At 48.7% G+C, this 19,217-nt stretch overlaps 7 protein-coding genes across 7 annotated transcripts; 3 read left to right on the top strand and 4 right to left on the bottom strand.

The window, feature by feature from the left end:
- Positions 1-742: 742 nt before the first annotated feature.
- An07g07690 (uncharacterized protein) lies at positions 743-1,355 on the bottom strand (the record flags this gene model as incomplete). The annotated part of the gene is made up of 2 exons (XM_001391807.1): positions 743-973; positions 1,104-1,355. The coding sequence occupies 2 exons, from the start codon at positions 1,353-1,355 to the stop codon at positions 743-745; spliced, it is 483 nt and encodes a 160-aa protein (XP_001391844.1).
- Positions 1,356-2,720: 1,365 nt separating this feature from the next.
- Positions 2,721-3,558, top strand: An07g07680 (hypothetical protein; the record flags this gene model as incomplete). Its single annotated transcript, XM_059748600.1, has 2 exons — positions 2,721-2,723; positions 2,851-3,558. 2 exons carry the CDS (start codon positions 2,721-2,723, stop codon positions 3,556-3,558), a joined length of 711 nt encoding a protein of 236 aa, XP_059601014.1.
- Positions 3,559-4,816: 1,258 nt separating this feature from the next.
- Positions 4,817-5,882, bottom strand: An07g07670 (uncharacterized protein; the record flags this gene model as incomplete). The annotated part of the gene is made up of 2 exons (XM_001391805.3): positions 4,817-5,300; positions 5,365-5,882. The coding sequence occupies 2 exons, from the start codon at positions 5,880-5,882 to the stop codon at positions 4,817-4,819; spliced, it is 1,002 nt and encodes a 333-aa protein (XP_001391842.1).
- A 349-nt stretch (positions 5,883-6,231) lies between these two features.
- On the top strand, positions 6,232-6,937 carry An07g07660 (uncharacterized protein; the record flags this gene model as incomplete). The annotated part of the gene is made up of 3 exons (XM_001391804.3): positions 6,232-6,393; positions 6,445-6,567; positions 6,623-6,937. The coding sequence occupies 3 exons, from the start codon at positions 6,232-6,234 to the stop codon at positions 6,935-6,937; spliced, it is 600 nt and encodes a 199-aa protein (XP_001391841.1).
- A 650-nt stretch (positions 6,938-7,587) lies between these two features.
- An07g07650 (hypothetical protein) lies at positions 7,588-10,411 on the top strand (the record flags this gene model as incomplete). The annotated part of the gene is made up of 2 exons (XM_001391803.3): positions 7,588-10,030; positions 10,287-10,411. 2 exons carry the CDS (start codon positions 7,588-7,590, stop codon positions 10,409-10,411), a joined length of 2,568 nt encoding a protein of 855 aa, XP_001391840.3.
- Positions 10,412-10,851: 440 nt separating this feature from the next.
- On the bottom strand, positions 10,852-13,487 carry An07g07640 (uncharacterized protein; the record flags this gene model as incomplete). Its single annotated transcript, XM_059748597.1, has 4 exons — positions 10,852-12,207; positions 12,273-12,503; positions 12,566-12,603; positions 12,659-13,487. 4 exons carry the CDS (start codon positions 13,485-13,487, stop codon positions 10,852-10,854), a joined length of 2,454 nt encoding a protein of 817 aa, XP_059601013.1.
- Positions 13,488-15,982: 2,495 nt separating this feature from the next.
- Positions 15,983-18,750, bottom strand: An07g07630 (uncharacterized protein; the record flags this gene model as incomplete). The annotated part of the gene is made up of 5 exons (XM_059748596.1): positions 15,983-16,684; positions 16,757-18,041; positions 18,096-18,220; positions 18,448-18,602; positions 18,678-18,750. The coding sequence occupies 5 exons, from the start codon at positions 18,748-18,750 to the stop codon at positions 15,983-15,985; spliced, it is 2,340 nt and encodes a 779-aa protein (XP_059601012.1).
- Positions 18,751-19,217: the final 467 nt, after the last annotated feature.

Genomic DNA, 19,217 nt, shown 5'->3' with positions numbered 1-19,217 from the left:
TGACCAATAGCAGTCATTTGGATCTACAAAACTCTATCTGGACTATGGGTCTCGGGATTGATGTGAGAGGTCGAAAGACCTATCCATGTGCTGGATGATGGAAGAAATGATGATTAGAGCAGAAAATGCTACAAGTATAGCCCCAGCCACATGAGCATCAGAGGCAGTGGGTTTCATCTGAATTAATCTTGGAACTAGTAGAAATTTTGGGATATCCTGGCTTGATATATCATGCGAGCGGGTTTCTGCTTCAGCTAAGTCAGCGATGAGCATTCGAGCAAGCCACAAGACGAAACAGAAGCTGGGAGTAATGACAGAGGTCAAGCGACAGAAAAGAGGGATGGCAGAAGTGAAAGGAAGGGGAAACGGGCCGGGATGCCAAAAGAAACAAGCTGCACATACCAGATCGCTGATTATTTACGACGCCGGCAAATATCTCCTCTGGCTGCAAGCCTATGGGTACCCTCGTTAAGAGGAGCATAAAACTGTCGTAAGAGATATTGCCCGCTGTAACCACTGCTGCTCACGGTGCCCATCCAACCGTGACCAACATGCGCGCATCAAACTGACATGTAGTCGTCTGGATGGCTCAGCAGCCGTGTAGTCCTCGAGGGCGAAAACAAAGGCAAAATCAAAACGCTAGACGCGACGAGGCAAGAGAAAGCAAGATAAAAGGTGCCTGCCAAGGTCATAAAGTAGAGTAAACAAAAGTCAACTCCTCAATGCTGCCACAACAATACGCCTAGTCTCTAGCCTCCTCCGCTCCAGGGCTGCGACTCCTATCCCGGCTCCTGCTGCGTCCCCGTCCACCACGGCCACCTCTTTGTCCAGCGTTCTTTCCTTTGTTTGATGGGGGTGGCCGGACAAACGCGAAGTCGACCTGGATTGTCTGGTCCAGCAATTTGGATCCGTTCAAAGCCTTGATGGCTTCCGAGGCTTCGGGGAGGGTGGAGTATTCGATCAACGCGTAACCCTGACAAAAGCCACTTAGTATCTCATCTTATGCTCAGTAGCAGTATACTTTATCAAGATTGAGCATGGAAATATATCCAGCAAAATCATAGAATGAATTCCCACGTTGATGAAGAGCTAAAGACACCTACCTTCACATAACCCGTCCGGCGATCGAGGTTCAAATTGAAGTTCTTGATCTCTCCATATTCAGCAAACAGATCCGTCACGTCCTCCTCAGAGGCCTCTTCATGAATATTGGTCGCGATGATGATCCATCCTTCGATACTGCGCACTGCAACAGCTGACGCTTGCGTTCTCGGATCAGAGGTATTGTTGCCCGACTGCGCGGGGACCTCCTCCTCCTGCGCCACGGGAGGGTCGACTTCCATTTCTGTAGACATGGTGACAAGTAGGCGAGACTAGATTGACTGGAAGTATTGGCTCGAGAAGGGTGGATAAAGGGAGGGGTCCTGGTCCAAGGTGGGCTGTTCAATGACCAAACTGTTGCAATGCGATGGATCTTCGCGAAGCTTGCGGTGTGCTTATGTAATCAAATGATATCCAACGACGGTCAATGTTGATGGCCATTTTATACTACTCTCGATTCCACGAATATTACTCGAGATCGAGCGTGGGCAGATTTTATAAGAGAGCTTGTGAAGTTATTTGTATTGTTTGTATGATCTGTAGAGGCTTCTCTCAGAGACCTTTGATATCACAATCCATAAAAAGCAGTATAGTGCATGGTACAACTCATGTGCTGGTTAGAACAAGAGCAGAGTAGTGGTTCGTAAGATATGGTTGTTGCATTACTGTATAATATCTCAGAGTCGGGACTTTGGTTGCAGTTCCAATGGTCGTTTATCTGTAGCGTATGCCAGTGAAGGTATGTTTCTATCAACGCAACCAGATGAGGATAAGTGCATCTACATACACAATTGCTGAAGGGCTCAACGACTACAACGGCTGATTATTCATGAAGCTGGCTTAAAGACATGTAATACTCCTACAAAATTTTGTGGGGTAAAACAGGCCTCCCTTCTAGCAGAGATGTCCAGCCTTATTGTCAGGTTACTGTTCACCTGGAACGATCAAAATCCGCCAACAAATGTCCATATCGTCAATGAGCACGTTTTTCAAGCTACAAGTTCCAAAATGTCTATCCATTAGATGAGTTATCTTTGAACTGTACTTACCAGTGGCATTGTCTACCGCTTGAAATTGCACTCCATGATCACCCTCATCCTGTTTCAGAGTATGATTACATGTTGTCGATGAATGGGGCAGGCTTGAGGGATTTATGAGACTCTGTTAGAAACAGGCAATAATAAGCTGTGAGACATCCACCATTATGAATAGCCATACTGACACCAATAGTTTCCTTTGACCATGTGGTGATATCTTGTGTTCCTGCTGAAGACGGTGTGCTGGGTCTAGTCTGAGTAACTGAGAGCTGATAAGAAGAGCTTCCCTGCGTACTCGTTCTCTACTGTAGAAACAGAGCTTTGGGGAATATCAGTGAATATAGCCAGCCCCTCGACGTGAATGTGTTAAACATAGTCACAACATGAGACCCGTCTTCAATCCAGCTGCCCCCGCGGCAATCTTCTCCATCTTCCTTGCTCATCTTCATCGGCATAGACAAGCTCTCACCCAAGTATCGAAAGCAAAACCCATATTCTCCTAATCTCAGGCGAACCTCTCATTCATTGAGCGAGAAAGAGAGACTGCGCCGCGATGAGCGGCAAGTCGGTCTCGAATTTACCATGGTGAGCTCAATTCCCGGAAATTTCCCTCTCTATATAAGCATTAATCGATCCTCTAACCTCCTCATCTTCTGATAGCGACGACCCCCAATGCTTCTGCCATTTCCGCTCCCCTAAGCCCTTTCCCAAGATCGAAGCAATTCTGACAGGCTCTGAACCCGACCAAGTCCACGAATTGCATCAACCAAACGCGCAGCTCGACATAGCATTCGACGTGGTAGGCTGTGTTATGACACTAAATGAATGCATCCATGATCCTTCACGACCAAAGATCGGCTACTCAGTCAGTCTAATGATCAAAGCGGCAAACACCCACTTTGTGAACCTAGAAGGCCTTGAAGATCATTCCCTCCTTCTAACCATCCGAATCCGTCATTCAGCATGTGCTGTGAGAGGCAACAAGATGATTCTGAGAGAAAAGTTCAACGGATACTTCCCTGACCCTCCGTATAGTCGACTATACAATGATCTGTTCGAGTGCCGTTGGCCTGAAAAGACACTCCAGATTCGTCTGCCCGAGGAGAGATGTCGACGCTGGAAGACTGTCGCTCTGATACTGCGAACCTTCGGGCAGATCAATGGAGATAGCTATTGTCATATAGCTAACATGGTGTTTACTCCCCGTGTGGGTGGGCTCAATGTGCGTCAGATTAAGAAGGACATCAAGATAGAGCTGGCGAAGAATGATCATAAGCGGAGGAAGAATCCTGTGTCTCCTGAGTACATGGTGACGGTTAACGATACCGAGAAGGTTGATATACTCAATCATGCTTATGAAGTTCATCTCCTTGCTTTTATTCACAGCTCGTCTCGGTTTCTTCGGCCACAGTACCTGTAGGCAGTCTACAGGGCACGCGGAGCTTGTGCAGAGTGTTTCTGTATGACAAAATGCGGTCCTGTTTCTCATAACATCGGGTGAAGTTCGTTGATGGATTTCTGGGTACATAGTTCAGGCGTACGGCGTACGGAGTTATTTTCCCCTAAGGACAAAATGGTTGGAGATCGGCAGGAATTGTAATGTGTCAATTATTCTTCTTTCTACACAAAGTACGATGCCATGAGAAAGGAAGCTATGTTGCTTTATGTTGGATGATGTGAATTCCAGAATACTCCGAAGTTCCGTGAATTGGAAGTGAGATTTTCTTTAAACCATGTGGTAGAGTAGATTATGATATAGAAGTTTGGCTCAACCTGGAGACTATTGCCTACCTCACCACCTAACAACCTCCTCAGTAACCCCCCACGAACTAGGTTACCAAGTCTTCGAAATAGCAGACCATCTCCATGTAACACATCGAGTGGTTTACTACACGTTGCAAGCAGGGCATCCGACGCCCAAAAAGCCCCGCGTGAGACCACACGAAACCAAAGAGCTTGAGGCACAACAGGTCCTGACCTGAATCTGTAGTTCAGAGCGGAATCGCCGGTTACCTTATCATAAGATTATCCATGAGCTAGTGGTTGCACTCCGCGAGCTCGGTGGAAGATTGGGTTGGGGAGTATTGTGTGTTGCTGTGCTGATGGAGGGTGAGGGTAGTGGAATTCTGGGGGTTTGGGGGTTGTGGATATGAGAGGTATGATGTAATTGGGATATTTACTCCGTATGTGGGATTAATTTCTATTAATAGGCCTGAGAGGTATGGTCAAGATGGAGAAGCTGGAGGTCTATAGTGGCTTTACGATAGAAGCATATGCTTCCTACGGATGTTTTTGGATGTGTTCATGGTGATGGATTGAGAGTGGAGATTAGTGGGTTTCCACCTCTAGATATCGACAAAAGAGTATTCCATCAGATCTATCTGTCGCCACGGTCCCTTGTCACCGGGAACGGCGTGGCTGACCTATGACCTCGCTGGCCAAAGGTGCGGACAGATAGTGTGTGCCCTTCCATATACAGGCTGAATTATTTGGTGGAAACCATGCAGCAAATACTAATACAATCGAATTTTCAGAAAAGACAAATGCCACTTAGTTCCGAATCATCGTAGTGTTCGAGACCGTGTATATTCGGGTGCTGAGTGCAATGAGATGCTCATGCATTTGGGCACCCTGGCTTTACACCAGGGCGATCATAGAGTTGCAAATGCGAAATGCGTTTACCTCCGGTTGTTGTTGCGCATGCCCAGGATCTGGACCATACGGACGAAGATATTGATGAAGTCCAACTCAAGGCTGATACTCTCGTTGACGACATCCTTGCGGACCAGGCCTCTCTGAGCCATGCGGGCGTGGTGGAGAATCTTCTGGACGTCATAGAGGGTGAAACCACCGAAGACAGCGAGACCACCGTACAGCCAGATCTTCTCAGACCACAGCAGAGCGCGGGTGGCAGTAGCGGGGAGGACGAGAGGAGCGAAACCGGAGAGAGCGACAATGGTCACACCAGCGAGCAAAGGAGCACCCAGGTACATGTACTTCTCCTGCTTAGCAGTGGCACCGACGAAAGCGATCGCACCCATCATTCCAGCGGTGTAAAGACCAGCACGAGCAAGGATAGCCGGGTGCATGAACATCAGGGGAGACAGGAGCGCGGCCTGGGTGACGTTGAAAGCTGCCCAGAGACCATACTTCATGACGTAGCTAATAACTTGTCAGAAAACTGTCGCATAGGAAAAAAAAGACCTGCGCTGGTGAAAGTACTTACTTGTCAGGGTTGGTGTACAGAGTACCATACATGGTTCCGACGCTGGCAACCAGACCAAGACCGATGACAGCCCAGGGGCTGGCAGCCATCAAACGGTAAGACCATCCGTTGGTGTGCAGAGCGCGAGCAGCGATACCAATGATACCAATACCAAGTCCAGTGTGCATAAACGTCTCGTTCAGGTAGCTGCGCTCAAACGGAGGCATGCCACCATCCTCTCTGGTTTCGCGGTTGAAGATGAAGTTCGTTGCCAGGATAGTACCACCGATGATAGTGGCACCGTAGATCAGCTTCTGGGTGATGTTGCCACCCTGAACATTGTAGGAGGGCTGCATGTAGGTGCGACGGAAAGCATTTTGGAAGGTCTGACGGGACTTTGCGAAGATGGAGATGGGACCGGTAGGCTTGGACTGGGGCTTGAAGGGCGTATTGTGGATGAAACGAGCGCTATTCGCAGGTTTGGAGATTTGCCGAAGCGCCGTAGGGACGGCGAACGGGCGTCGCAAGAAGAACGCCATGATTGTGACGATGATGTCGAGGTTGATGGAGATGAGGAGAAGCGATGGAGAGCGGCGGATGGCCGGCTATAAGAATGATATCAGTCAGCCGTCGGCCAGCTGCTACGGTCGCCCGAACGTTCGAGAAGTGAAGTCACGTGTGAGATGAGCCGCCCGTGAGTCAGCATCACGGCCTCGGTGATAAGTTGGCGGGGGAGGGGAATTATCAGGATTTAGGACTTAACGGACTTGCACGGCCACACTGCTATTGTCATCATCTCGGTCCGGAATTCTACGAACGCGTACCTTCTTCGACCCTCTTCTCGATAATTCCCCTTCTGGACTTCACCTCTGCGTCACTATTCCCATCATGCCTGCGCCATTACTAGAAACCATCCACCTGTCGCATCTGCCTCCGTCGATGCCCGTGCATGTCGCTCTATATCGGGATGTGCAGAATGCTCCGTATCTTCGCCAGCAGCTCATGTCCGCCAATGCGGAATTCGAATATGCTTTCATTGATGCAAGCACGGTACGGTGTCAGTATGTCTCTCGGCGGAGCAACTGCTGAACAATGCTGCAGGTCCTCTCAAGAACACACCTTCTCTCCGCAGTTTTCAGAGCAGTCAATGATTATATGAACGGCCGCCTCAAATCCCGGAATGTGCACTCTGAGATGGTCTTTTCGCTAAGCCCTGCGACAAATGTATGTTTACGATCAGCTACCAATCGACTTCATGAGCAATGCTGACCACGTCTAGATTGCTGAATCTTTCCGCAAGTTCGGCATTACTGATTCCACGAAAGACTTGCTAGTAGTCAAGCTTTCCGTGAACCCGGAGATCACCCACGACTCGGTAGCAGCCCATCTCGAACAAAATGTAGAGGGAACGCCTGTGCCATTCGACGACGAAACTTTGTCGAAGATCTCCGACGTTGCAAAGATCAAGAAGGCTTACAAGCTGGGAGCGTTGAACACTGCGCCGCCGAACCAAGCAAACGGAACGCATGATGACGGATTGCGACGGCTCGAACTGTCGGTCTTGGGAGCGATTGCGCTGCGGGGAGCGACTTGAACATGACGTTGAATATAGGAAGTCTTCTCTATTACCCCGATCTCGCTCGTTTGGGTACTCAGGGCCCTGTAAAGCGGGCGCGCCACATGCAGAATGTCTGCGTTACCCGACAGTCGATACCCTAGGCCTGATGCCGGGTCGAAGCTTTTGCATGTAAAGAGCTACTTCTGCAGATTGATGTCTGCTAGAAGTAGCTATGCAGGACACGTCTACTATTAGAAATTATGATCTGATGTACATAGAATTCAGGGCCGCCGATAGCGTCGGTGCAGAGCACCGATTACGGCTTTGTCCAGCCAAAAATAAGACTCTAGAAGATAATATATGGCCTCCAATATATTGCATATACAAATCTAGTACGATATACACTGAATTAGAAAGATGAGTAAAGAACATACCTCGGTTGCCCTGCCCACCGCATCCCCCAACCCAAAGCGGCAATCCTGCAACTTTGCCAAGCCCGGCAACTCTCTCCGCATCATCGCGACTGAATTGATCTAGACACCCACCGTCCGGGGCTCAAGCATATAGCATAACACCATGGCTCACTAGCGCAGGGGGAAGCATATTTAGCGCACTACACTCACCAACCCGAACGCGCACTAATGTCGAGCAAGCGCTCGTCCTGATATTTGTTGCGACTCGCCACCATGTCCGCCACCGCGGAGGTCCTGGTGATTTCCTCCTCGCCGGAGCGCAACCCAGTTCACACGCCAGCGCCGCCTGCGTATGATCCCGAAAGACTCTTTGGATTGTCCCCAGTAGACGTTGAAACGACTCCGCTGCCGTCTCCGTCGGACTTGTTTTGTCCTCCGACGCATTCTAGGTTTTTCGAGGTTGGGAATCAGGTCGACGAATTGCGCCGAGATGAAACCCGCAAGAAGTCTAGTACCTTGACGAATGATGATTCCGCTGTTACAACGCTAGAGGGAGAACCGGCGACAGATAAACCGAAGCGAAGGGGTAGGCCAAAGAAGGAGCAGAAAAGAGCTACGGAGGAGCTGGGGCCCTGTGTTACGGGCAACGAGAAGACTACTACGAAAAAGACTATCACAGGAACTAGTAAGAAACGCGCTCAACCTGCGACAAAGCGCTCGAAGCAGGCGAATAAGACTATTTCTGGGAGGGTTGCGAAGGCGGGCACTCCGCAAGTCAAGGAGGCGGGCGAGAAGGCTATTTGTCCGTCGACACCAACGACTGCTCTGCCCCTGAAGGCTACGAATGATGTGCTGGAATGGGAAAGGGATGGCTTACAGCTTGAGCAAGCGATGACGCGGAGATTGGACTGGACACCTACAGTCAATAAGGTTAAGGAAGTCGTTGAGTTGGAAGGGAAGTCAGGGTCAGATGATAATACAAGGGGTTTTGGTAACCTGCTGTCGGAGTATGGGTTTAATGGAGCTGCTGCTCCTGTAAACGACTTTATGGCCTCTGTCGAAGGTGGACCGACGAAGCGAAGGCGGATAGAGCTGGTTGATCCCGGAGTATATCCTGCTCCCAGACAAAGTGTCGCCGACGATAGTGAGAAGGATAACACAGAGGGAACCCGCAAATCAACACCAGCTGCGCGAAAGAAGCCGACGAAGCGTGCCAACAAATTTACCACTCTCACTGCCCGCGTGACAGCGAAGTATATCAACGAGTCTACGGAGGGTTCAGATGTCGTAGACGAAGAGACACCGAAAGCGAAGCCTAAAGTTTCAAGATCCAAGAAAAAGGGCCAGGCAAGCAAGTCTTACGAACCCGAGTTCGTGGTGCTTTCTCCCGAAGAAGCTGCTAAGTCCCTCGATGATCAAGAGCTGGTATTTGGCACATGCAGCCAGCTGGAGCGGGAAGACTCACCCACTACTATAAGAGAGCTGCAGGCAGCTATTAGCGAGTCGGAACGAAGCATGACGTTGGAAGCCAGCGGTCGTCCGCATCGAACGCAAAGCAAGGGCTCATCCTCTACAGTCTCACGCTTCAATGGCTCAGGAAACTTGTGGTCGGTCGCATCTCGGGATGTTGACGGTTCACTAATGCAGGTAGAAGTGGTGGATCTGGTGAATTCGCCTGATAGATCTGGGACTATCACTCTGGATGAGCGACCTAGCAACGCCAAGAGAGTAGCTGAAGCCGAATGCAATACCAGCGACATCAACCCTACCCAGAAAGGTAGCGACCAGGCAAAAGCTGCTTCGACAAGCGAAACACAGCCTGTTGTACCTTCAACCACTCAGTCAAAGAACAAAAAGGCCGAGAATACCACATCCATTGCCCGCAAGCCCGACCCTAAGATGCCGCAATACGACAACTTCACAGATGCCCAGCTATCGAAACAAGCCGCCTCATTCGGCTTCAAACCGCTCAAAAACCGGAAGAAGATGATTGAGCTGCTTGAAAAGTGCTGGAAAGCAAAGAACAGCATATCATCAGAGGCAAACAACGAGAATACAGATCAGGAAACGCCTGCTGAACCCGAATCAGCACCTGAGCCTGGTAATAAGCCAAAGGGGAAAGGAACAACACGGAAAACCACCACGAAGGCGAAAGCCAAAACTCAACCTAGTACATCATCAAAGTCAACAACCGAAGCCATCTCAACAACAAAATCTCCAAGCAATCCCAACTCTAACACCACAACCTCAACCTCAACCTCAATTTCCAAACCTACCCCTTCCTACGCCAACGTCGAGGAAATCGAAGACTCCGAAGAAGACTCCGACCCCATCTCCTTCCCCTCTCCCAGCCGCCTCCTACCCCAGACCCTCCAAACAAATCACAAACACGCCCACACCCTCCCTACATCCAACTTACCATCAAGTCCTAATCGAACCACATCCACATCCGTTCCCAAAGAACCAGAACCCCCCGCCATACTTCTCCCCCTAACTGAGCAAATCACCAAAGCCGTGCGTGCCCAATCCGCAGCCCACCCTGCATCATCCAACAGCAATAAGACTCACACAAGGAAACAAACATGGCACGAGAAAATTCTCATGTACGACCCTATTCCTTTGGAGGAGTTCACCACTTGGTTAAACACAGAGGGACTGGGTCTCGTGAATGAGGATCGGGAGGTCGGGGCGGGGTTCGTGAGGAGGTGGTGTGAGAGTAAGGGGGTGGTTTGTTGTTATAGGCCGAGGAAGAAGGAGTGATGCGTTCTCAGTTGAATATAGATTATTTGGATTTGGAGTGGGTATTGGGGCTGAGTATTTTTTGGGAGATTACGTTATTTTATTACTGTATTGATTTTTGGGAAGGGGTGGGTTCATAAGTTTGAGGTGGTTATTGGAGTCATGGATGCATGTATAGTTAGTAGGAGCCTTGGATTTTAGGTTAGGGTTTGGGTTGATATGGCTTGGTGTAGTTGGTTTGATTGGTTCAGAGGATGGGAATACTACTACTACTACTACTACTACTACTACTACTACTACTACTACTACTACTACTACTACTACTAGTGTAGTAGAAGAAATTTTTCGGGTTTTATAGAGTAATCAAATACTGCAAAGAATGGTAACGGTACAAGTATCATTGAAAATGTGCATACTTGACTCATAAACAATAAAAAAAATAATATTAACAAAACATTAAGTCATAACAACTAGTAACAAATGAAACAATATTTGCTCCCCAACATTACCTATTCGTAATCACTTTTTCATCGTAGTTTTCCAATAATTAAACATCATTCCGTCGTATATAACCCCCTACCCCCAAGGCATAAGAGGAAGAGTCCTCCCTTCTACTACTATGCCACACGTCCCACTTAAGCAAGAGGGGAGGGCCTAAAGAGGAGAGTCGATCAATAGCAAAGCAAGTAGATAACTATTTGGAGATAGTATGTCCACAAGAAGAACTGAAAACAACTGTACATCTCCTCAGATACCCCAGACTTAAAGTTACTCAAAAGCAAGTCCCAGTACCCCAACCTACTGCTGCGGCTGCTGCTGCTGCTGCTTCTTCTTCCTTCCACCACCCCTCTTCGCCCTCTTATGAGACGTAGCATCAGAAGCAGTGGCAGTAGTGGCAGTAGTAGTCGCCGCCGAGGTCGGAGGCTGCGAAACACCTGCCGATGAAGAAGGCACACCAGCCAAGCTCATATCTTCAGGCGGGTAGGCCGAGACCCCGGGTATGTTCGACCATCCTATAGCGGGGTCAGTACCATAGTAACTATATTCATTTGCAGTGAGAAGCCGTTCGAAATTAGGATCAGATAGATCGGCATATGCAGCGGCAGCGAGTTGGGCGTCGTCTTGACCTGTGTTACCCTGCTCGTAGGGGTAATGGGATGAGTATCCGGGAGTGTTGATTTGGGGGAGGGTTTCGTAGTTGGTGGGCTGCTTGGGGGTGGCGGGGAGGTTGGCGTTGGCCATCTGCTGCTGCTGTTGCTGCTGCTGGTATTGGTATCTGGCGAGGTCTTCAAGGGCACTGGAGTGTACCTGTCGGGCAGCATGGGCGAACATGTTGTTGTTGCCCTGCATGGAGGAGGTCTCGGATCGGGGCCAACGTGTTGAGATGGAGGATTCGGTCGCAGGTGGTGCTGGAACGGTGGTGGAGGGCTGAGCAGCATGACGTTGCTGTTTCAGCTGCTGCTGCTGCTGCTGCTGGGGTTGTGGCCGGGGTTGCTGATAACCCCGGGGAAGGGCGAAGAAGGGCTGATTAGCTAGGTAAGGCGTAGTGGGTGGAAAGTTGGGTGGGAATTGGCCCGACGGCAGCTGATTGAATTGAGCGTTGTAGGTGGGATCTTGTTGCAGGCCAGCCTGCTTCGAAAGCTGGCCCATGTTTACCTGCGCATAACGACCCCCAAATGCTGCAGCAGGGGGAGTCGCGGGATATTGTATAGTCCCCTGTTGCGAAGGACGACGGCCCGTCGGGTGCGCGGGCCTGGTTCCATTATTAACATGGCCGGGCATGGCTTCGTTCTGTTGTGATCCAGCGGGCCCCTGTACTTGGGCCCTTGAGCCCCTTGCGAGCTTCTGTTCAAACATTTGCCTGATTGTATTCGGCGTCGGGTCACCAAATCCGTCATCGACGTAGTCTTCGAGGTCGGGTTCGCCCTGGGTGTTGTATTCAGGATGCCCCTTTGGATGGTTCTCAGGATAGGGTTCCAACGGAGAGCTTATCAAGTCTTCCAAATCACCAGGCCCCTGGGTATTGAATTCAGCAGGGTATTCATCGAGAGTGTTTGCGCCCCTTCGGCTCTGCTTTAAATAACGTATAGTTTGTTGCATAAGAGGCTTAGTGATGTCGATGTCTATAGGCTTCTCGGGAACTGGAGTTATATTCTGGATAAAGTAACGGTGAGGTCAGTGAGTGATTGATCGAAATGTCTGGTATGAAGAATGCTTACCGCAATTCGAAGCTGTTCCAGGAGGTCTTGCACTCTGATGCTGAGTGCTCGTGCTGCCTGATCAAGGCAGTTGTTCCACCACTCCAGATGCGTGATCTTCCGACGCATCAATATAATGGCTCCGCGACGCTCAGTGCGAAGCCAAATTGGATCAGTAACCCAACAAGTCTTTTTACTTTCCCTGCACTTCCCGCAGCCGAACAATCCCTTGTCGCATTTCGCTTTCCGCATCTATTTGACAAAGAAATGGAGTCAGTCAGGGCAACAAGATCACAAGAAAGGGTATCACATACTTTGCAATTGTCACAGGCAAGGGTGGTCCGCGAGGAATCTGTTTCTTTTCTTCGTTACCATAGTCACATTTTCTTGGGTTTCTCTTCTCTTACCTCTTTTTCCCTTCTTACCTCTCTTCCCCTTCTTCCCTTTTCTGCCCTCCACCTCACTTTCTTCGTCATCTTCGCTTAGCTCTGCTTCTGTCTCGTCCTCCTCTTCGCCCGGCCTAAGGGGCCTTGCTGGGATTTTCTTTAGGTAGTTGTCGCGCATTTCTTGTGACGCGTCCCTTCGATCTTCCTTTTCGTCATCAGTCTTTTCTGACGAATCATCTTTGGTCTTTTTCTTCTTAGAGGCACGGGTGGTGGCGTTGCGAGAGCCCGGAGGGCGTCCTTTTCTCTTCTTGGGCGGCGCTGGGGCTTCCTCTTGAGGTATGTGTACGTTGGCAGCCGCCGCTGCAGCAGGATTCTCAGTGGGTGCATTGTTGCTTTCAGCAGGACCTCCGTTGTCAAAGGTGACCTGACTGGCGGAGACACCTCCATCCAGAGATGTCTGGTCATCATTGCCCCGGGATGCACCATCGCTCGCGGACGACCGTTCGACAAGGGGGTCAAGACCGTCGTCCACTGTCGATGCAGGTTTGGTCGGGATCATGTGTGCTGTTATACCTTCCAAGGAAACTGGGAGATAAGTAGGGTCCAGGTCTTGTTGTAATTGTGTATCCTCCAATGCACGAGCCTGAGCTTGGTTGGAGGAATGCATAGCTTTGAAAAGATATGTTTGATCAGGATGCGGATCTTGAATATCATCAACGTCAACGTCAAGCCCGAGGTCACCAAAAAGGTCATCGGGGCTGAAGGACTGATCCTCGCCCGATTGCCGTTTCACGGCCTGATTCTCTTCGTCCCCAAGACCAGCTTGGTCGAACGTTCTCTTCGTGGTCATTGTAAGGGATTGACCGGTAAGTTTGCTCACGAATGGAAGAGACGTGCAACGTGCAAGCAAAGTATACCTAGTTAAGAGATAGATAGAGGTCTCGTGAGAGGCTGATTATTGGAATAGTGCGTGCCAATAGCCAACAGCGTGCTGCTAGGAGAGATTGTATTCCGGCACAATCCAGGATATAGAACTCCCCTATATAACTCAGTTTGGAATGCTGTCAGTCGTTTGGTTCCTGAAGGTCAATGTCATACAATAAGGACAAGGGATTTGTTGAGATAAGTAACAAAGAGAATCTTTGTTTTGTTTCTCAGAGAACTGAGAGAATGGCTGCGTTGGGAATATAACAAAGAGCTTTGGATGTGGGTATCATAAAGAAGCCAGAGGTATGAAACTGAGTAGAACAGGCATATACTGACAATAGAGCACGTCTCGCACTTCTGAATCGAATAATATGTGAACAATGTGATTACTTCACAAAGCACTTGTTTGTAGTCAGAGTTGTGTATGATAAACACGCCAGCTCTACAATGACTCCTTCGCTTCTTTCCTTGTGTTAGCTGTGTTAGATGAGAGGGGTAACAAGAGCTGTGATATGGGTATCGAACAATGCTGAACAGTAGGCTTTGGATGCTTCTAGCAAGCCTGAACAGGAGCAGCACAGTGATGCTGCCCTCTGATTCAGGTAACAAAGGCAAACGACAGCAGTCTTGGAGAACCCCACCAAAGCAGAAGACAAGGGGAACAATGCGAGAGAGGAGGACTAAATACCCGGAACACAAAGAGGCCAGGCCTTGAGGCCGAAATGGCAGGTTGAAGTTGGATGGATATTTCCTTGAAGTAAACGGGATAAACCGACTCACCAATGCAAAAGGGAAAAGACAAGCGAAGACTGAGACAGAATATGTAATGTCAATTTCTCTCCATGATAGATCATTTCTGATTTTTCGAGTTACCAGAATATCCCGATTTGGATGTTCTGAGATGGTTTGTAGGTTAGGACAAACGCAGTCCTATTGTCTGCCTACATTCGACCCAAGTGTGGTTTATACAGCTTGCGTGATCCAGAGAGACGAAAGGTACTGCAAGCTATAAATCTCAACCATGAGAGATATCAGATTGATTCTAGGTACGAGCTCTAATAGTAGTATGTTCCAGAGGACTAAGCTATCTCTAAATTGTCACATAACGCACATATAGTCATTATATGCATACAAAATCAGAATACAAACACGACATATTAGACATAATGAAGACAACAGAGCTTGTATTTCAGAGCTGTAACACTACACATACGAACGATGTATGAGATCGAAACTACTCCTACGGATATCTCGGGCACATAATAATAACAACCAAAGTAGAACCCAGACAATTACAACGTAGTCAACATACAACATGCCTTTTCAATATAGTGAGCATTATGCTTTGAAAAGATACCCAATGTACTTTCAATATACACCACGATATCTCCCTTTAATTAGCTATCCCAGATGTAGCCCGACCAGAATTAGATGGATTGGTTGATGATTGCCCAGCCCCAGATATGATAGTCTAGATCGCTTTGTAAAGTAGGCCTTGAATTTAGAGCCATACAAATTTCTTCATCGACAAAGAGAAACTTGCAGAGAAGCTTACAGCCCATTCGTAGATCGTGATATTGACAATCTCTAGGACACCATGTCTGACAAGCCAGTATTCGCTTAACGAGACGAGAAAAGTCCAGAACAAGGCCTAGAATGACTCACATCATACACGTCATATGACTATTAATATCAACTTCATCAATGGAAAGATCCATATTGTATAAGGAAGATCTTAGGAACCTACCGTTGTCACTGATAGTGACATCCCGCATGAGGTCCACTCAGGCGCCGGGATTTACCAGATAAAATCTGCCAAGAAAAAGGTGCAGAAACCTTGTGTGCGTCAATATGAACGTTGCAATCCTTGGTTGCTATGCAAGTTATGTCGCTGATTATTATACAGTAGATTATTGTGTGTTTTGAAGTGTGTGGTGTCTTGATGTGGATTTCGCTTAGCCAGATGGGTGGGATCAGGGGGGTTCGGTTTGATTGTCTTGTTTGTGGAACATGAAGCAGCTTGGATGCCTGGACCTTTTTTTTTTTCTTGTCAGACTGGCTTAGTGCGCCTCGCTGGAGAGAGATATATATATGTATATTCGAAGAGGCCCCAGTGCAACTTGACTGGAGTTTTCAAGATGCCTTCGAATTGCGTGATACCTTGTGGAGAATGGACAATTTGATACGCAAGGAGATAATAAGAGGTGAATAAATGGATACAGAATTCTACCTACTATGCTGTCTCTCACTGTATGTCGGGTCATCTTTATATTATCCAACTGAGATACTGTTATAGAAGCTGTCTACCTAGTCATGATATCACCTATACCGGTAGCGGATGAAGCTGGCAGACGTCCGACCTACTGGCTCTCCAGTCTGATGACCTCTCCCCAGACACTCGAACAGCTATATGAAGTATCACCGACGTCTAAGCACATCAAACTGCTTCTTGACCGAGATCTTCCGACTGCTCAACCCAACCATAGCCTCAAAGGTACCAGCGGGGATCTCCCACTGTTGCTTCACTACATTCCAAAAGCTCACATCCTTGCGGGTTAGCTCAAATGTCACCGTTCGACTACATCCAGCTTCGAGATATATCTTGTCAAAGCCTCGAAGCACCTTGACCGGGGTTCCAGGAGGAGTCGTGTCTTGCGGGAAGGCAAGATATAGTTGAGGTACCGTTGCGCCCGCCAACGCTCCAGTATTGGTTACATTGGACTCAACGGTTATGAGGATTTCATAGAGGTCTGGGTGTCCGCCAGGCTGTATAGCTCTGCTGTTATCGGGAAGCGAGGCCACATTCCCTTTGTTCGTGGGCTCGAGGGACAGTTCCTGGATGGAGAATGTTGTGTAGGATAGGCCGTACCCGAATTCGTACCTCGGAGTGATTCCTGCCTTGTCGAAATGGCGGTAGTCGATAAATTGCCCTTCTGTGAAATTGATCTGCCGTCCATTCGAATTTGTGATGTTCATGGCTGTGAAGTTCACGGAAGCTGTGTTGTAATCGCTGGCGTTGTAAGCGACTGTAAATGGCAGTTTGCCGCTGGGGTTGACTTTGCCGGTGATTACGTCTAGAATAGCATTTCCGGATTCTTGACCGGGCATGTAGGCCATCATCTAATTGTATAAGAAAGGTTCATTGTCAGTAATTGCGCAAGGCCTTTCTCAGAGAATAGAGGGCTTCCTTACGATGGCTGTGACATTGGGATGATCTGCCCAGTCCATCAGGTTCACGTTTCCAGAGTGGGTAACCACGATTGTGTTATTGCAGATAGAAGCCACGGAGTTCACAACTGAACTTCCATTGTTATCTAAATCGAAATCACTGTGATCCGGCCCTTCAGATACGTAGTATCGAAGGAAGACGAAACATACTTCTGGAATGGGGTAGATGGAGTCGCCAAAGCCCACATTGGTTGGGTGAAGAAGGCCGGGGGTCAACTCATTGTCGGTCAGATACTGGACCAAGGAATTTGATCTCCCTTTGGCCCAGGACTTGATTGCCTCCAAGGGAGACACGATGTAAGTGAGCCGTCCTGAGCCACTTCCACCACCAGTCGCAAACGTGCCGATGGCTTCGGAGTCGGGGCTGGATGCCAGACCGGCCGACTTGTCAGCTGCATCGTTACCAAAGACCCCAATGTAGCGAGGGATTTCTTTAATCGGCAGAGCACTATTTTTATTCTTGAGCAGAGTCACTGACTCCGCTCCAAGCTTCCGAATGAAGGCTGCATTGTTCCCACGCACGTCCCGATGCGCTTCCCCGCCAACTGGCCAGGAGTAGTTTGCCATGCTGTCAGAGAAATCACCCAGTTCCTGAGAGCTTGGATCAATGAGCGGCCAGTGCTTATCATCCTGGTTCAGATAAAAGTAAGGAGTCATTACTCGGAGCACCATGTCGTTAACGCGTGACATGGACAAGGTTCCATTCTCCACCGCTTGAGTGAGGTTGCCGCCAAATAATGAGAAGCCCCAAGTTGTACGGCCAGAGCCCATTAATGCGCCTGGCATGGTCATGTCTAAGCCGCTTTCGATGGCTTGGACGCCCGACATAGTCGCACCCCAATCGCTCATAACATAGCCTGGGAAGCCAAGCTCCTCCTTCAAGATCCCGTCGAGAGTTTTGGGGTTTTCACAGGCGTATGAGCCATTGATTCTTGAATAGGCGCACATAACCGATGATACCCCAGCCCTTACTGCTTTTGCAAAGGGCCACGAGTATATTTCATGCATGGTGCGGTCATCAATATTCGATGAATAACCCTCAATGACTACTCCGTCCGCGTTCGTAGTTGGGTTTTGGCCGGTAGCCTGCTCATAGCCGACATAATGTTTGACGCATGACTGCATTCCGACTGTTCGAGTCCCAATAATACTTTGGTAGCTTAGCTCACCAGTGAGGTATGGGTCAGGCCCAAATCCTTCCCAATTTCGACCACCCAGAGGGTTCCTTCCAATGGATCCAACAACAGGTCTTATTTTCAGACGTCAGTATGTTCCCCCACAGTTAGATAAGAGAACACGTTACCCAAGCATTACATGAGCTCCTTTTGCTTTGAACTCCTCCCCAAGAAGGAAGCCTCTCTCGTAGGCAAGTTGCTTATCCCAACTTGCTCCAACAGAAACACCGGCTGGATACACGCTGGCAAAGTCCTATCAATGAACCGGTAATGATTAGCTTGTATACAGGTATCATCATGACACAAAGGGAGAAGAATTACAGCTGGTCGGACTGCCAAAGGACCATCTGTCTGTCAGTTAGTCAACGACATCACGCTAGTTTGGAGGGAAGCCTGCCTTGAATGCATATGCCGCGAAAGCCCAAGCGCTCAATCGGTGCGATGCTTCCTGTGCATGGTCTGGTACAGGCATTAATAGACTTTCTCGTACACCAATTGAAGTAAGAAGCAGGCAAGGGGACTATCATACCCTGCAACACCGGTGGCAATGTACGCTTTCTCTTCAAGTGTGAGCTTAGCAAGAAAGTCTTTAGCGTTGGTGACGGCTTTTTTCCACTCCTGAGATGAGGTATAAGCTAGTATTTCAACCTTCTCGTTAGCATTCGCAAGAGAAATTGACTACTCTGTTGAGATCAAAGGGGAAACTGTACCTCCAGAGGTGGACTTGCAATCACTTAGGCAGATCAAGCCGGTGGTCAACAGAAAGAGCTTAGGTAACAACATTTCTGAAACTGACCGTCAACTTAGCTCGATGCACTTTCTGCTGTCGAGCACTTCAAGTAGTAGAAAGCAGCTATCTTGAGAGAGGAAGGATCCGATATTTATGTTGCAAGTTCATGGCCAGCAGTGTCCATAACTGAGAGCTGGGTGGGCTGGCTCGTAGTACTAGGTACTAATTTAGCCATCCTCGTCGGCTCTAATATAGCCAATAGAGACCTAGAGCATTATGAAGGAGATAATAAGATGATGGGACGATTGAGTTGTAGCTTGCAGTATTGATGTGTGGATGGCAGCGATATTGTTCCTTACTCGATGTTATATCAGCCCACAGCAGGACCAGGAAGGCCAAGCAGAAGCTAGTGCTTAAGGGTCTCTCGTATTGCATTTATTTCCTGATTGGGTTAGCATGACATCCCACAAAGTAAGACGTTGTATTTCTCCAGCCTGAATAGGAATAAATACTACTAGAA

Source organism: Aspergillus niger (genome assembly GCF_000002855.4).
Source record: "Aspergillus niger supercontig An07".
NCBI classification, from domain to species: Eukaryota; Fungi; Ascomycota; class Eurotiomycetes; order Eurotiales; family Aspergillaceae; genus Aspergillus; species Aspergillus niger.
The sequence above is the reverse complement of the archived record's forward strand: the minus strand, read 5'-3'. Positions and strand labels throughout refer to the sequence as shown.